The following is an 18021-nucleotide window of genomic DNA, read 5'->3' as shown; positions in this document are numbered from 1 at the left end:
TGCAATCTTCTTCCCGCCCTCTCCGCCCCCACCCCAGTCTGACCTTTCACCCTCACCTTGACCTCTTTCCACCTATCACATTTCCGACGCCCCTCCCCCAAGTCCCTCCTACCTACCTTTTATCTTAGCCTGCTGGACACACTTTCCTCATTCCTGAAGAAGGGCTTATGCCCGAAACGTCGATTCTCCTGCTCCTTAGATGCTGTCTGACCTGCTGCGCTTTTCCAGCAACACATTTTCAGGTTTTTTTCTAGCTTGGTTTAGTTTTAGCAGGCAGTCAGAAACTGATGGGGATCTAGAGAGGCAGCTACAGTGAAAAGAGGCTCCATGCTTCAACAAATGTTTCTTGCCCGGTCTTTCTGAAATTTCACTTGCCTGTAAGAACCTATGTTTGAATTTACCTTTTGTCAAGGGGTGCATTATTGGGATGTTGCACAGATTGAAGAGCTCGTTCATTAGGTCGCAATGGGTTATCTGATAAATTAGGGGAGAAAGTGAGGTCTGCAGATGCTGGAGATCAGAGCTGGAAATGTGTTGCTGGAAAAGCGCAGCAGGTCAGGCAGCATCCAGGGAACAGGAGAATCGACGTTTCGGGCATAAGCCCTTCTTCAGGAATATCCTTAATTTATCCTATCTGATAAATTAAGTTATTCTAAATTCTGCTTTCTTTTGTACGTGTTTAATCTGTAGTGTTTGAATAAATTCTGTTTTATTTAAAGCCAAGTGATTTGACCAAATGCGTCACACCAGGATTATCCACTCTACATCTGCCTTTAAAATAAGACAAAGTTAGGGTCTGGGCAACCTTCTTAAGATGTTTTGAGGGGGTCTGGCCTGGTCCACACACAACAAAACACACACTCACACACCCACACATACAAACATTAATAAATTTGATTAGTAAGGTTGCAGATAACAATAAAATCGTGGACTGAGGAAGGTTATCAGAAATTGCAGCAGGACCTTTATTATAAAGTTGAAGGCGTGTACTGTACCTTTAAGACAGTGTGAATGCATTTTGCACTGAGAGTTTACAAGCACTAGTAGGCTCAGAGTGTACTGGAAAATTGAAAATATGTAACATTGTGAAATAGATACCTGAGTTGGTTGCTGTTTTGACAACTATTCAAATTTAACCAATCAGTTTAACTTATGCCCCAGGATACTAAAACCCAATTGAGTTTGAATTTATTGTTTTACAAACATCGAGCCAATGAGACAATCTGATGTTGGGGCTATAAAAAAGGCAGGCATTATGAAAATCAGACAGAGCAACTGCCATCAGGAGAACAACAGCCACCTGAAACACTCTCTATCAAAGGTACCTTTCCATATGAAACATATTTACAGTAAAAAGAAAGAAGATGACCCAGGGAGATCCTCAGCCGGAAGAAGACAGTCGCTGTATGGTTTTGAAATTAAGTTGATGTAATTTTAATAAGTGTTTTATTGGAACAGCATATTGTTATAGAGTTGGAGGCAGGTAATAAGCAGTTAAGAGAAAGGGGGGCTTAGAGTTGTGAATAGCTGTTGTTTAATGTTCACTTTTCGAGTTAAAGAATGCATTTACGTTATTTTCTTTAAATGGTGGAATTTGGCAAGTTATCTGTCACTCATATTGATTATGAGGTGAGGTGAACTTTTGATTTAATTAACAGAGTGGTTCACCACTGTGTCATAACACCTTGATCAGCAGGGGAAGTGGGCTAAGAAATGGCAAATGGAGCTTAACATAGATAAGTGTGAGGTCTTGCATTTTGGAAAGTCAAATCAAGGTAGGAGTTTCATGGTAAATGGGAGGGCCTTAAGGAGTGTAGTGGAACAGAGGGACCTTGGAGTTCAGGTGCACGCTTCTCTGAAAATGGAGTCACAGGTAGACAGGGCAGTGAAGGCGGCTTTTGGCACAGTGGCCTTCATCAGTCAGGGCATTGAGTATAGAAGTTGGGATGTTATATTGCAGTTATGCAGGACATTGGTGAGGCTGCACTTGGAATATTATGTTCAGTTTGGTCACCTTGTTATAGGAAGGATGTTATTAAACTGGAAAGAATGCAGAAGAAATTTACAAAGCTGTTGCCTGGACTCAATGGTCTGAGTTAAAGGGAAAGGCTGGACAAGCTAGGATGTTTTTCTTTTGAGTGGAGGAGACTGAGGGGGGTATCTTTTAGAAGTATATGCCATCATGAGAGGCAAGGATAGGGTGAATGCACTCAGTCTTTTTCCCAGGTTTGGGAAATTGAGGGCTAGAGGGTGTCAGTTTAAGGTCAGAGGGGAACGAATAAAAAGGAACCTGAGGGGCAACTTTTCTACAGAGAGGGTGGTACGCATATGGAATGAGCTGCCAGTGGAAGTGGTTGCCGGGTACATTAACAAGATTTCAAAGGCATTTGGACAAATACATGGATAGGAAAGGTTCAGAAGGATATGGGCTAAGTGCAGCGGAATCGGGTTAGCGTGGATGGACATTTTGGTCAGCATGGACCAGGTTGGGCCAAAGGGCCTGTCTCCGTGCTGTAGGACTCTATGACATACACACACACACAAACATGCACGTACACACACACAGAACCATACTCAACACCACATGCACATGCGAACGCACACATACACACGCACATTCTCACGGATTCTCACACACACACATATACACTCACATATACACCAATACACATGCACACTCTGAGAAACACACATACACATACAGAGACACAGACATGTGCACAGACACTCACACACACATGCACACTCACACACACATGCTCAATCATTCACACACTCACAACACAGAGATACATGCACACTCACACAAAGGCACACACATATGCCCACTCAGCACACTCACTGAAACATGTATACACACAAAAACATACACACTCATACACACACACATGCGTATACACACACGTGCACACACACAGATGCACACACACAGACATGCACAGACACATACACATTCACACACAAAATACATGCACACCTATACATACACAAACACATGCACTGTCACACATGCAAACAGACACATGCACTGTCACACTTACACACATGCACACATAGACTCACACTCTGACATATACAGATACACCCATGCACACAACCACATGCACACAGGCACATGCACACTCACACACACACACACACATGCACACTCACATATACACGGACACACATGCACACTCTGATAAACACATACATGCACATGCTGCAACACACATGTGCACAAACTCATGCACACAGACATACACATAATATGTACACATAGACACATGCATACTTATACACATATGCACACACAAGCACACACACACATGTACACAGATGCACACACAAACACATATACACTAGCACACACACACCCATGCAGACACATGCACACAAATGCACAGATACACAGACACACACTTACACACATATGCATGCAGACTCACACACACACGCACACATCTTGCGACACTGTAACAGAAAGACGTACTTGAGCAGACAGCCAACCTATTCCCTCCAATATACTGTGAGCTCCAGGTATAGCCATTGTCATCCCCGCACTCTTCATACAGTCGCGACTTTCTTAGGAAAGCAAAATCGTAACCCTGTAAAACACAGTGAGAACATGTCAGCACGGGTTTGACTTTCACTTTAGGGAGAAATATCTTTTACAACGTGAATCAAATAGACCTGTGAAATTTTCCAGCCTGCAGGCCTGAACACAAGTGGATGTCACGATATAACACATCTGTCTGCATTGCAAAGTACAATGGGAATGCACTTCTGTTCCTCAGAAACCATTCAGGGATAAAGGGCCACCTGGAACAGTAGCATGATGGCTCGGTGGTGCTATCTCACAGCACCAGGGGCCTTGCTTCAATTCCACCCTCAGGCGACTGTCTGTGTGGAGCTTGTACGTTCTCCCTGTGTCTGGGTGGGTTTCCTCCAGGTGCTCTGGTTTCCTCCAGAGTCCAAAGATATGCAGGTTCGGTGGATTGGCCATGTTACATTACCCATAGTGCTCAGGGATGTGTAGGTTAGGTGGATTGGCCATGCTAAATTAACCATAGTGTTCAGGGATGTGCAGGTTAGGTGGATTGGCCATGCTAAATTGCCCATAGTGTCCAGGGATGTGCAGGTTCGGTGGATTGGCCATGCTAAATTGCCAATAGTGTCCAGGGATGTGTAGGCTAGGTGGATTGGCCATTCTAAATTACCCATAGTGTCCAGGGATGTGCAGGTTCGGTGGATTGGCCATGCTAAATTAACCACAGTGTCCAAGGATGTGTAGGTTAGGTGGATTGGCCATTCTAAATTACCCATAGTGTCCAGGGATGTGTAGGTTAGGGTGGATTGGCCATGCTAAATTACCCGTAGTGTCCAAGGATGTGTAGGTTAGGTGGATTGGCCATTCTAAATTACCCATAGTGTCCAGGGATGTGCAGGTTCGGTGGATTGGCCATTCTAAATTACCCATAGTGTCCAGGGATGTGCAGGTTCGGTGGATTGGCCATGCTAAATTAACCATAGTGTTCAGGGATGTGTAGGTTAGGTGGATTGGCCAAGCTAAATTACCCGTAGTGTCCAGGGATGTGTAGGTTAGGTGGATTGGCCATGCTAAATTACCCATAGTGTCCAGGGATGTGTAGGTTAGGTGGATTGGCCATGCTAAATTACCCGTAGTGTCCAAGGATGTGTAGGTTTGGTGGGAAATATGTAAGTTAGCCGTGGGAAATGCAGGGATGTGGGTCTGGGTGCGTTGCTCTTTGGAGGTCTGGTGCAGACCTGAAGGGCTGAATGGCCTGCTTTCACACCGTAGGGAATCTATGAGCATCATTTTAAAATAGTCTCTCCTGGGATGCGAGGGTTGCTGTTAAGAAAGCAGTTCCAGGATTTTGACCCAATGGCACTGAGGGAACGGCAATATATTTCCAATTCAGGATGGGGAGAGGCTTGGAGGGAAACTCACAGGGGGTGGTGTTCCCATGTATCTGATGCCATTGCCCTACTGGATGGTAGAGGTTGTGGGTCTGGAAGATGATACTGAAGGTCATGTCTTGGTGAGCTACTGCACTTCACCTTGTAAATTGGTACACACAGCTGCTACGCAGTGACACAGCAAGTGAATATTGAAAATGATGGGTGAGGTGCCAATCAAATGGGCTGCTTTGTCCTCAGTGGTACTGAGCTTTGTGAGTGTTGTTGGAGCTGCACTTGTCCAAGAGTGTGGGGAGTGTTCCATTATGCTCTTGACTTACGTCTTGGAGATGGTGGACAGACTTTGGGAGTTAGCAGCTAAGTTATTTGCTGCCAGATTCTTAGTCTCTGACCAACTGTAGGAGCCTCAGTGTATATATGGCTAATCTAGATCAGTTTTTGGTCCGCGGTAACCGCTAGACTGTTGAGTGGTGGAAACGTTGTTGAATGTCAAAGAGTGGTGTTTGGATTCCCTCTTGTGGAAGATGATTGCTGCCTGGCATTTGTGTGGGTGGTTATACTAATTACCATGATCCAAGCTGATAATGTGTGGACTGTCTCTGTACAGATCTGTGTCTTTATGTGTGAGTGTATCCCAGGCTGCTGTATACAAGGTTACATTTTTTAAAAAATTCATTCATGGGGTGTGGACATTGCTAGCTGGCTATTATTGGGTAATTATTATTGCCTAATTACCCAAAGGACAGTTGGGTAATTATTATTGACTAATTACCTAGAGGGCAGTTGGGTAATTATTATTGACTAATTAGACAGAGGGCAGTTGGGTAATTATTATTATTAACTAATTACCCAGAGGGCAGTTGGATAATTATTATTGCTTAATTACCCAGTAGGCACTTGGGTAATTTTATTGCATAATTACCCAGAGGGCAGTTGGATAATTATTATTACCTAATTACCCAGAGGGCAGTGGTTAATTATTATTTCCTAATTACCCAGAGGGCAGTTGAGTAATTTAATGGCTAATTACCCAGAGGGCATTTGGGTAATTATTATTCTACTAATTACCTAGATGGCAGTTGTGCAATTGTTATCGCCTAAATACCCAGAGGGCAGCTGGGTAATTATTATTCCCTAGTTACGCAGAGGGCAGTTGGGTAATGATTATTGCCTAATTACCCAGAGGGCAGTTGGGTAATGATTATTGCCTATTTACCCACAGGGCAGCTGGGTAATTATTATTTTGTCTTATTACCCAGAGGGCAGTTAAGAGTCAGCCACATTGTTGTGACTCTAGAGCCCAGACACATCAATAAACTTCCGTCTTTCGAGGACTCCAGTGAGCCAGATGTATTTTTCCTGACAATTAACTATGGTTACTTAAATCACAAAAAGTCGGTTTACAGGTGCAGCAGATAATTAAAAAGGCAAGTAGAATATTGTCCTTCATTACTCGAGGAATGGAGTTTAAAAGCAGGAGGCAATGTTGCAGCTGTATAGGATGCTGGGGGGACCAGACCTGGAGTACTGTGTACAGTTTTGGTCTCCTTACTTGAGAAAGGATGTACTGGCACTGGAGGGGGTGCACAGGAGGTTCACAGGGTTGATTCTGGAGTTCAGAGGGTTGGCTTATGAAAAGCGATTGAGTAGACTGGGATTATATTCAGTGGAATTTAGAAGAATGAGGGGGTTTCTTATAGAAGGGAATAGATAAGATAGAAACAGGGAAGTTGTTTCCACAGGAAGGTGAAACCAGAACTAGGGGGCGTCACCTCAAAATAAGTGGGGGAGCAGATTTCAGGCTGAGTTGAGGAGGAACTTCTGCAGCCAAAGGATCATGAATCTGTGGAATTCCCTGTCCAGTGAAGGCTACCTCGTTGAATGTTTTTAAGGCAAAGATAGACAGATTTTTGAACAATTAAGGGCTATGGTGAGTGGGCGGGTAAGTGGAGCGGAGGTCATGAAAGATTCAGCCATGATCTTATTGAAGGTTGGAGCAGGCTTGAGGGACCAGATGGTCTGCACCTGCTCCTAGTTCCTATGTGCAGGAAAATCCGATGTTTCGGGCAAAAGCCCTTCATCAGGAAAAGTATTCCTGATGAAGGGCTTTTGCCCGAAATGTTGGATTTTCCTTCTCCTCGGATGCTGCTTGAACTGCTGTGCTTTTCCAGCACCACTCTAATCCAGAATCTGATCTTCAGCATCTGCAGTCATTGTTTTCACCCAGTTCCTATGTAACTATTGGGACCACAGATTTTTTTTTTAAATTCCAGATTTCTATTCAAATCTGTCATAGTGGGATTCGAATCCCAGACTATTAGCCTTTTATTTTGCATTAAACGTTTAGTACAATGACCATGTCCACCAGTGCTGATACCCTGCTGTAATGTGTCACCTCTTCATTCGCTCCTGTTACCATCTTGATGCTGTACATCTGTTTAACTAGCCGCATACCTTCAACGGACACCATTTAACATTCTCTCTGGGAAACTCTGCACCAGCAAATGCCAAGTGATTTGACAGCAATTGATTTAAGTTATACATTCATTTTACTGTGATTGGAAGCAAGTGGACAAATCTTGGTCTGACCAAACTCACTAAATGACTATTTGCTTGCTCCATAGATTGCTATATCTTTACTGAGAGATTATCCCAGAACCATCAATATTTGCATCAGATATGAACATTGGAATGAGCTACCTATTGTGGTGGCTGTTACTGATATCTTTGGAAAGGTCATTGGGTCAACAAGTCCAAGGAAGATGAGGAATGAAGAAGATTGGTAACATTTTTGAAGAGTGCGAGATTGTTGTTGCAATGCTGTGAGTTCCCACCTGGTTACACATCGGCTTGCAATAGCGGTTTTTATTATGAGTCAGACATATCAGGCCTCCATTAGCAGGGATCTGTGGAAAGCTGCAGTTCTTGGGAGGAACATTCTTGCAGGCTGTAACGGAAAGAGACGCAAGAGAACATTACACATTCACCAGCATGGAAGGAAAGCAGCAACTCACGTTTCTCAGCAACCATTCAGAACATTAGCAATTTTCTGACAAAACGTTTGAAGTCCAGTCACCATTGTAAAGGAGCAAACAGCCAATTCTCACATAGCAAGGTCCCACAGTCAGTAAGAGTGATTGTGACCATTAAATCTGTTTTAATGATATTAGTTGAGGGATACGCATTGACTCAGACCACAGAGGAGACCTGTCCTACTTGTTTCTGAAGTGTGAAGTGATCTTTAACATTCATGCGAAGATTACCTTTAATATGAACAGAAAACATTTCAATCTCTCTGCAGTGCAAAGACTGCTCTTCTCATTTTTCTTGAGGTAAAATTTATTAACCTGCATGTCTCACTCTTCATCTCAATTGTATTGAATTCAAAACACCGCTCCTTCGCTTAACTGACCTGCTGCGCTTTTCCAGCAACACATTTTCAGCTCTGATCTCCAGCATCTGCAGTCCTCACTTTCCCCTCATAGAATCACAGAGTCATACAACACAGAAACAGACCTTATTGTCCAACCCATCTGCACTGACTAGACATCCCAGTGTGATCTCATCCCATTTGCAAACATTTGGCCCATATCCCTGTAAACTGGCACAGTAGTTAGCACTGCTGCCTCACAGTGCCAGGGACCTGGATTTGATTCCAGCCTCAGGTGACTGTGTGGAGTTTGCACATTCTCCCTAGGACTGCATGGATTTCGTCTGGGTTTCCTTCCACAATCCAAAGATGTGCAGGTTATGTGGATTGGCTGTGCTAAATTTCCCATAGTGTTACAGAACTGTGTAGATTAGGTGCATTAGTCAGGGGTAAATGTACAGCAACAGGGTAGGGGAATGGGTTTGGGTGGGTAACTTTTCAGAGGGTCAGTGTGGACTTGTTGAGCCGAAAGGCCTGTTTCCACACTGTAGGAATTCCATGATTCTAAACACTTCCTATACATATTCACATCCAGGTGCCTTTTAAATGTTGTAATTGTATCAGCGTCCACCACTTCCTCTGGCAGCTCATTCCATCATGAAAAAGATGCCCCTTAAGTCCCTTTTAAAACTTTCCCATCTCACCTTAAACTTATGCCCTCTAGTTCTGAACTTCCCCAACTCAGGGAGAAGACCTTATCTATTTATCCTATCCGTGTCCCACATGATTTTATAAACCTCTATAAGGTCATCCCTCAGTCTCCAACACCCCAGCCTATTCAGCCTTGTCCTATAGCTCAAACCCTCCAATCTGGGCAACATCCTTGTAAATCTTTTCTAAATCCTTTCAAATTTAATAACATCTATCCTATAGATGCATGTTCAGAATTGTACGCAGTTTTTTAAAATTGACCTAACCAATGTCCTGTATAGCTGTAATATGACATCCCAATTCTTATACTCAATGTTCTGACCAATGAAGACAAGCGTGCTAAATGCTTTCTTCACCACCCTGTCTAACTGTGACTCCACTTTCAAGGAACTATGCACCTGCAACCCTAGGTCTCTCTGTACGACAACACTCCCCAGGACCTTACCATTAAGCATGTAAGTCCTGCCCTGGTTTGCCTTTCCATAATGCAATAACTCCCATTTATCTAAATTAAACTCTATCTGCCACTTCTCGGCCCATTGGCCCATCTGATCAAAGTCCTGTTGTACTCTGAAATTACCTTCTTCACTGTCCAACATAGCCACCTATTTCGGTGCCATCTGCAAACTTACTAACCATGCCTCCTCTATTCATATCGAAAGTATTTATATAAATGATGAAAAGCAGTGCACTCAGCCCCAATCGTTAAGGCACACTGCTGGTCACAGTCCTCCACCCTGTACCACCACCTTCTGTCTCCTACCTTTAAGCATAGAAACATAGGAGCAGGAGTAGGCCATTCTGCCCCTCTAGCTTGTATTCAATGAGATCAGGGCTGATGTGTGGCCTAACTCCGTACACCTGCCTTTGGCTCGTATCCCTTAATACCTTTGCTGAACAAAAATGTGTCTCTCTCAGATTTAAAACTACCAACGGATCCAACATCCACTGCTGTTTGTGGAAGCAAGATCCAAACAGCTATCATCTTTTGTGTGTAGGAGTGCTTCAGACCATCTCCCCATGGACAGCCTGGTTCTAATTCTTGGACTATGCTTTTGAGTTCTAGAATCCTCAACCAGTTGAAATAGTCCATCTTTATCTACCCTGTCTTTCCCTGTCAATATCTAGAAGACTTCAATCAGATCGCCCCTTAACCTTCTAAAATCTCAAGAAAATAGGTCTAATCTAAACAAATTTATTTGTATAAACTCTCCTCATGGCTCCTGAAGTCTAGAATTCATTCTTGTAAACTCACATTGCCCTTCCTTCAAGGCCAGTATATCCTTCCTAAGGTGTGGTGCCCAGATCTGCTCAGAGTGCTCCAAGTGAGTTGTAACCATGGTTTTGTGTAATTTCAGCATAATGTCTACATTCTTGTACTCCAGTTCTCTAGACATAACTGGCCAGAATCCCATTTAGCTTCCTGATTATTTTCTCCACTTGTTTGTGACAATTTAAAGATCTGTGCAACCGAACCCTCAAGTCTACTGTATTTGACTTCATAATTTCCAGAAAGTCCCCTTATCTATGCTTTCTCAGTCTGTAAGGGATAATCTCACACTTGTTTACTTTGAACTCCATCCGCCACTGTTTTGCCAATTCACTTGGTCTATCAATATCCTTTTGTACTTTTATGCTATCAGATACACTATATACAATGCAAAGTCTCTCCTTCAAGATTCCAATCCATAGGTTAATCAGATTTCGAATTATCTGACTGGGTTTGTCAAGGTTTCATTTCTCCTGGAATTACAATGTGAATCAGACGTGAGTTTAAAAGCAGAAACAGTACGACAAAGTTCTCCATGCCGATACCCAGTGGATTTAACATACTCCCACTCCTTATGTGCTAACAAACAAATTCATTACCTACTGCCTTCGGACCCTTTGGAGGGTTGGTGTGGACTTGTTGAGCCAAAGGGTTTGTTTCCACACTGTAGGGAATCAAATCTAATCTGATCTAAATTTCTCAACCCCATTTTCCCATATTCTCCCCATAACCCTTGATCACATTGACGAGCAAGAACCTATCTATCTCCATCTTAAATATACTCAATAATCTGGCTTTCGCAACTTCCTGTGGCAATGAATTCAATAGATTCACCATTTTCTGGCTAAAGAGGTTTCTCTTTATCTTCATTCTAAAAGGTCTTCCCTTTACTCTAAGGCTATGCCCTTGGGTCTAGTCTCGCCTACCAATGGAAATATCTTGCTAATATCTAATGTTTTAATTAGATCACCCCATCTCCTTTCAAAACTCCATCAAGTATAGACCCAGAGTCCTCAAACATTCCTCATATGTTAAGCTTTTCATTCCTGGGACCATCCTTGTGAACCTCCTCTGAACATGCTCCAGGACCAGTACATCCTTCCTGAGATATGGGGCCTAACACTGCACACAATACTCCAAATGTGGTCTGACCAGAGCCTGATAGAGCCTCAGAAGTACATCCCTGCTTTTATATTCAGGTCCTCTCAAAACAAATTCCATCATTACATTTGCCTTCCTAACCACTGACTCACCCTGCAAGTTTACCATAAAAGAATCCTGGACTAGAACTCCCAAGTCTCTTTGTGCTTCAGACTTCTGATTTGTCTCCCCATTTAGAAAACAGTCCATGCCTCTATTCTTCCTACTAAAGTGCATGACCTCACACTTTCCCAGGTTGTATTCCATCTGCCACATCTTTGCCCACTCTCCTAACCTGTCCAAATCCTTCTGCAGCCTCCCCGCCTCCTCAATGTACCTGTTCCTCTACCTATCTTTGTATCATCTGCAAACTTAGCCAGAATGCCCTCACTTCCTTCATCGAGATTGTTAATGTATAAAATGAAAAGTTGTGGTCCCAACACTCAGCCTTGCGGAACACCATGTGTCTTGGCTGCCATCCTGAGAAGGACCCTTTTATCCCCCTTTTATCCCCACTCTCTGCTTTCTGCCAGACAGCCAAGCCTCCAACTGTGCTAGCAACTTGCCTCTAACACCATGGGCCCTTATCTGGTTCAGCAGCCTCCTGTGTGGCACCTATCTTGAAGTCCAGGTGGATAACTGCCGTTGGCTGTCCTTCATCTAACCTTTGCGTTACTTCCTCAAAGAATTCTAGCTGATTTGTCAGGCATGACCTCTCCTTGATGAAACCATGCACTTCCAAGTATTCAGAAATCTCATCCTTCACAATGGACTCCAAAATCATACCCACGACCAAGGTTAGGCTAACCAGTCTGTAACTTTCCATGTTTTGCTTTACTCCCTTTTTAAATGGGGGTGTCATGTTAGTGATTTTCCAGTACTCTGGGACCCTCCCTGGCTCTAGTAATTCCTGAAAGATCACCACTAAGGCCTCCACTATCTCTTCAGCTATCTCTATTAGAACCCTGGTGTGTAGTCCGTCTGGTCCAGGCAATTTATCCACCTTCAGGCCATTCACTTTTTCTAGCACCTTCTCCTTGGTAATGGCCACTGTACTCAGCTCTGCCCCCTCACTCTCTTGGACCTTTGGGATATTACTTGTATTTTTCCACCATGAAGATTGACGCAAAGTAATTATTCAGTTCCTCAGCCATTTCCTTGTTCCCCATTACTATCTCTCTACTTTGCCTCTCTGTTGCCCTTTATATATCTGAAGAAACTCTTACAGTCTTCCTTTATATTACTGGCAAGCTTACCCTCATACTTAGTCTTCTCCCTCCTTATTTCTCTTTTTGTTGCCCTCTGTTGGTCTCTGTAAGCTTCCCAATCCTGTGGTTTCCTCCTGCCCTTCAACATTTTATATGCTTTCTCTTGTGTTTTTATGCTACCCCTGACTTCCCTAGTCAGCCATGCTTGCCTCATCCTTCCTGTATAAGCTGCTTTTCCCTCGGGATGAATCTCTGCTGTGTCTCCTGAATTACTCCCAGAAACTCCTGCCATCGCTGTTCCACTGTCTTTCCTGCTAGGCTTCTCTCCCAGTCAATTGTGACTATTACGGGGGCAGTTGACCCCAATATTAAATACAGTTGGTTGATGGTAATTTAAAGTTTATTGAATAAGATTTATCTGCTTATACTAGGTAGAAAGGAGGCCTGGAACTTAATAATAAACTCAATAACAAAAAAAATCAACATTTAAATTGATCGATAAAAGAAAATATCGCGATATTTTATAACAAAGTTAAATTTTTTTAAAAAACGGTTTGTGAAATTAATTAGGGTTTGTGGAAGTCTGATTAGTGAGTAATAATTTTTTAAAAATTCTTTGCTATAAAACTGAAGTAATTTTAAAATGGGTAATTACATAGACAAAACAGATGATCCATCCTCAACATTCGTGAAGTTATGTGAAAAAGCTCGAGATCCAGGACTGTTTTGAATCTGATTTGCATTTTGGAAATTTAACATGATTTCTTTTAAGGTTAAGGGTTCAGAGATTATGAAATAAAATATTAACTCCTGTTCTTTTTTACAGGTTATGACTGCCTTACTGTCAGTTTCTAACTAATCTATTTTATCCTTACATGAAAGCCAACCTTATTTGATTTCAAATCAGTTTAATACAGAGGAGGTCAACATTATAACCTTTTTTAGTTTCAGACTTATTTGTTTCCACTTAATTTTAAGACTGCTGTGTTTTATTGGTGATTATTGATAAGGGCAGTTGTAATCTTATTGAGGGAGTCCCCTCCCTCAATGACAGTTGAAGTTTCAGTTCAACATTAGGTTGTGATAAATCATCTAAAAAATTAATATCCTATGGTTAATATCTGTGTCTTTGGATTCGGCCATTATTTGTGCATTAGAAGTTGTTTTTTCATTTGAGTAGGCAAAACCTTTTAAAGGCAGCTCCAGTTATTTCATGACCTATAGCACTGTAAATGAGCAATGTCTGGTCAGGACTACTTAAGAAACCTAATCTTGGATTTAAATTAAGGGACTAAAACTGAGTAATTATCATGGATTTCAAAGTTGGGAATTGTATACATTTTACATTTTAAATATTAAATACTGAATAAATGAATTTCCAATTTATACTGATGACTGGAAGAAAATAATATGTTGCATGTTACTCATATATGTTATAAAAATAATGACCATTGATATATTACCACAGAGGAGTTCTGCTCTCAAAACAAGACAAAGAGAACTAAGCTCTGTTGATCCTCCAATGTCCACAAAAGTAAATGAAAACTTATTTTCTGGACTCTTCTTCAGCTGGATCCCCACTCAGTAATGCATAAAGTGTGCTTGGTATCATTCCACTCAGTGCTCTCTCCAAAATCCAAACAGAATTCTATCCATATCATTAGGTGTCCCTAACAAATGAGAAAGGACTACTGCCTGACTTAAGCAGGCATTGCTGTCACCCAGCATTCCACCCTTTCGACAATAGGGACAGCCAAACATATCGAGGAACAGGGTGGTAAATAAATCACTATTTCTTTTATCGTACCACTGCCCCCAATGCCATGGAGTTAGCGGGCTCCATAATGTCACAGCCATGTGATACAGTGACCAGGACAAGTGAACGAGACACATCACCTATTTAGTTATTCTCCTCTTGCAGTTTTTGATTAGCTGAAAATTCAAATCCTAAAACTAGCTTTCAGATTATGACAATCAAGTTTCCAAAAATGTATAGTTAGGAACAGGCTTTAAAGTTAGACAAACATAAATTGATAGATTGGTTAAATAAGGTTACAATGCAAGGAGATCAACTACAGAAGGGAAGAGAATGATGCAATAAGAAAGATAAAGCAGCAGAGCACAGTTCTTAAAAATGTTTTAGTCACTTGTTGCGTTTCAATATCAATATTGTGTAATATTTATAATAATCAATTGTATTAGCCCAAAACAAAATTAATTGGCATGATTGCTTGTTTTTAATTCCTTTACGTGATGTCAGTGGCCTGACTTACTACCTCATGGTTAATTTAAAACATGGCTGCATTAATTCATTGTTAATTAAAGAATGGAAAGCTACCTTACTGGCCAGTTGAAGAAATTCTGCTTATGATTGTGGGATAGGGATAGATATATATGGCAGATGGAACTCCCAAAATCTGGGGAGGTGACTGTGAATGGGTGTATGTAATATATATAATTTATAAGGCCACTAAGGTTGAGGAATATATAAATAAGGTTAAAGCAACAATACTATAAAATAAAGAACTTGGATTCTATTCAGAATCCCGAGTCTATGTCTGGCATACCGACCCTTTTTGAGGATTGGGATTTTGTTCCTGTATACCTGCTGAGCCCCTAACATCTCCTGATTGTCCCAGCCTTAATTTAAACCACTCACTTGCTACAAACCTTTCCTTCTTTTGAAAATGAAGCATCCAGTCTTCATAGCCGATATCATGTGGATAAGTTTTCTGTGCCACCCTAAACTGGGTCGCCTCCCGGGAATTAGAATTATGTTAATGAAGTATGCCCCTAACTGTAAGACTAAACCGGCCAAATTTGCTCAATTTGTCCAAGGGTGATACAAATGTAAATGCAGTAAAATTCTGGGAATAGCCTGAATACGAATGGCTTGTGTTACAAGACTGAAAGATGTGCCTATCTGTCTGATGGAGGTGACAAACAATTGAACAATAATCAAGAAGCTCAATTACCTTTATTTAACCCCATGTTTTTGCAATGTTTTCCGCCTAGAGTCACTGTCAGGATCCAGACCAACAGTACAAACCAGTCCAGGAATTTTCAGTCGCAAATGAGGTGAGCCATGGTTTTCTATTGGGATGGCCAGAACTGAACTGAACCATGATGCAAGTTACAGGTAAAACCAATTATATCCACTGCCCTCGCGATCCCAAATGGCGTACGCCAGCTTTGATTGGTTTGGTTGGAGCCAGAATACCCACTGGGGGGCAGACCTTACCTCATGTACCTACCCGATGACTACTGTTGGTCAACCTTTTCCCAAGGGGATCCTGAAAATGGGGACAGGCAGGCCCCAGCATTTCACCTTTGAGACTGGCAACAAGACATCAAAAACTCCAGGGGCAAATGCTTGGTCCTCGCTTTAACTGTTGAAATTTGGCCAATGGGGAGCAATGTATCTTTAATGTTACCTCAGAGCTGGTGATTGGAAGTCGACATGCTTTCATCCTATCAAAAGGAAAATCTACTAATATACACTGACTCTTCATTGTGCTTTTAATATGACCCACGATTTTGGAGCCTTGTGGGAACATTGAAGATTTTTAAGTCCCTAAGGGCCAGCGTTATAGTAATACTATTTTGTCCAATCAATCTAACAATTATCAAGATGCTTGACTCACGCTGATGAAACTGATACTGTTTCTAAAGTAGTGGGTAAGTGTATGCAGCTGCCAAGCAGGCAACCTTACACCCCAAGCTTCTGATCCCATTGGGTCCTCAGCAAATCCCGGTTAGACACAGTATAAGGATGGGTATGGCAGACCCGGGTAATGTGCAAAAAAATCACCTTGAGACTGTCTGTTCAGTGCCAGTTCACAATGTAGAAGTTGATTTCTTTATTACTTACTGACTGTAATCATATGGGTTTAGTGTTTGGATTGTTTTCCATATTGTTTAGAAATTTGGAAGTAACTTGCAAATTTACATTTCTGAAATAATTACAGGGCACTTTATATTACAATATACTACTGACTGAATTATCAAGTGGTTTGATTTCATACATAGACGCTAAGCCTAAATTGTCTTTGCTTTGTGTATGGAGCTTATAAGAATACACACTGGTTGATTTGATTTATTTTTGGATTGGGCTGTTAGATCTAAGAAGGAGTATCTGGCTGAGCTATTATCTTCATTTAGATATTTAATACTGAACAGTGATGGTTTATCATTTTAAGACTGTACCAACATCTAAATTCTATGGTTAGCTCAATATTAGAAAAATTTCGGTGTTGTTTGAAAGCTTTGCATCTTGTTACCATAATCTTGGAAAAGCATTGCCCTCCAGCCAATACTCATCACCAACTTTTCTGCTGAAAATCACCATCTGGTTTCTACACTCAATTCTAAATACTACAGCTGTAGATCAGGCCATTTGATTGGGCACAAAGTTAATGTATGTTTTTTCTTAAACATATTACAGAACTAATCCAAATTTTAGATAAAATTGATGTTTTTAGTAGCAAAGCTTCAAAGAGTATTACATCCTAGCAAAACTGGATTTATAAAAATAGGTTTGCTTAATTCGCCCATATCTGGGCTTTTCCATATAAAGTAAGAAAATGATGGGTAGGAAGCTTTTTTACCAGTATGGGCAATATATTAGCACAAATTATGGCCTCAAATTGGGTGCTCGTCTGATACTCAAACCAGAATAGATTAGTTTGTGTTACTTCTTTGCTGCTGCCTATTTTATTGAAACGGGTAAAGGTGGATAAATCCCCAGGACCTGATCAGGTGTTCCCGAGAACTCTGTGGGAAGGTAGGGAAGTGATTGCTGGGCCTCTTGCTGAGATATTTGTATCATCAATAGTCACAGGTGAGGTGCCGGAAGACTGGATGTTGGCAAACGTGGTGCCACTGTTTCAGAAGGGTGGTAAGGACAAGCCAGGGAACTATAGACCAGTGAGCCTGATGTCGGTGGTGGGCAAGTTGTTGGAGGGAATCCTGAGGGACATGATGTACATGTATTCAGAAAGGCAAGGACTGATTAGGGATAGTCAACATGGCTTTGTGCGTGGGAAATCATGTCTCACAAAATTGATTGTGGTTTTCGAGGAAGTAACAAAGAGGAATGATGAGGGCAGAGCGGTAGATGTGATCTATATGGTTCCCCATGGGAGACTGATTAGCAAGGTTAGATCTCATGGAATACAGGGAGAAATAGCCATTTGGATACAGAGCTGGCTCAAAGGTAGAAGACAGAGGGTGGTGGTGGAGGATTGTTTTTCAGACTGGAGGCCTGTGACCAGTGGAGTGCCACAAGGATCGGTGCTGGGCCCTCTACCTTTTGTCATTTACATAAATGATTTGGATGCGAGCATAAGAGGTACAGTTAGTAAGTTTGCAGATGACACCAAAATTGGAGGTGTAGTGGACAG

The 18021-nt window shown here is 41.8% G+C and overlaps 1 protein-coding gene and 1 long non-coding RNA gene across 2 annotated transcripts in view; one reads left to right on the top strand and one right to left on the bottom strand.

Annotated features, from left to right (window-relative positions):
- The window catches only part of LOC122541759, an 82896-nt gene that overhangs the window by 44250 nt on the left and 20625 nt on the right, over nucleotides 1-18021 (top strand). The window contains exon 2 of the long non-coding RNA XR_006309670.1: nucleotides 15635-15697. This is a non-coding gene — a long non-coding RNA (uncharacterized LOC122541759). The remainder of the gene's footprint in view (nucleotides 1-15634; nucleotides 15698-18021) is intronic.
- Nucleotides 1-18021, bottom strand: part of si:ch1073-126c3.2 (uncharacterized protein LOC555816 homolog) — a 35343-nt gene that overhangs the window by 8691 nt on the left and 8631 nt on the right. Inside the window, exons 4-5 of the mRNA XM_043678704.1 lie at nucleotides 7755-7867; nucleotides 3473-3587 (exon numbers count right to left, since the gene is read on the bottom strand). Of these exons, the coding sequence (XP_043534639.1) occupies nucleotides 3473-3587; nucleotides 7755-7867 (228 nt within the window). The remainder of the gene's footprint in view (nucleotides 1-3472; nucleotides 3588-7754; nucleotides 7868-18021) is intronic.

This window comes from Chiloscyllium plagiosum, chromosome 38 (assembly GCF_004010195.1).
Source record: "Chiloscyllium plagiosum isolate BGI_BamShark_2017 chromosome 38, ASM401019v2, whole genome shotgun sequence".
Taxonomy (NCBI): domain Eukaryota; kingdom Metazoa; phylum Chordata; class Chondrichthyes; order Orectolobiformes; family Hemiscylliidae; genus Chiloscyllium; species Chiloscyllium plagiosum.
Note: the sequence above shows the minus strand (reverse complement) of the source record. Positions and strands in the feature narration are given on the sequence as shown.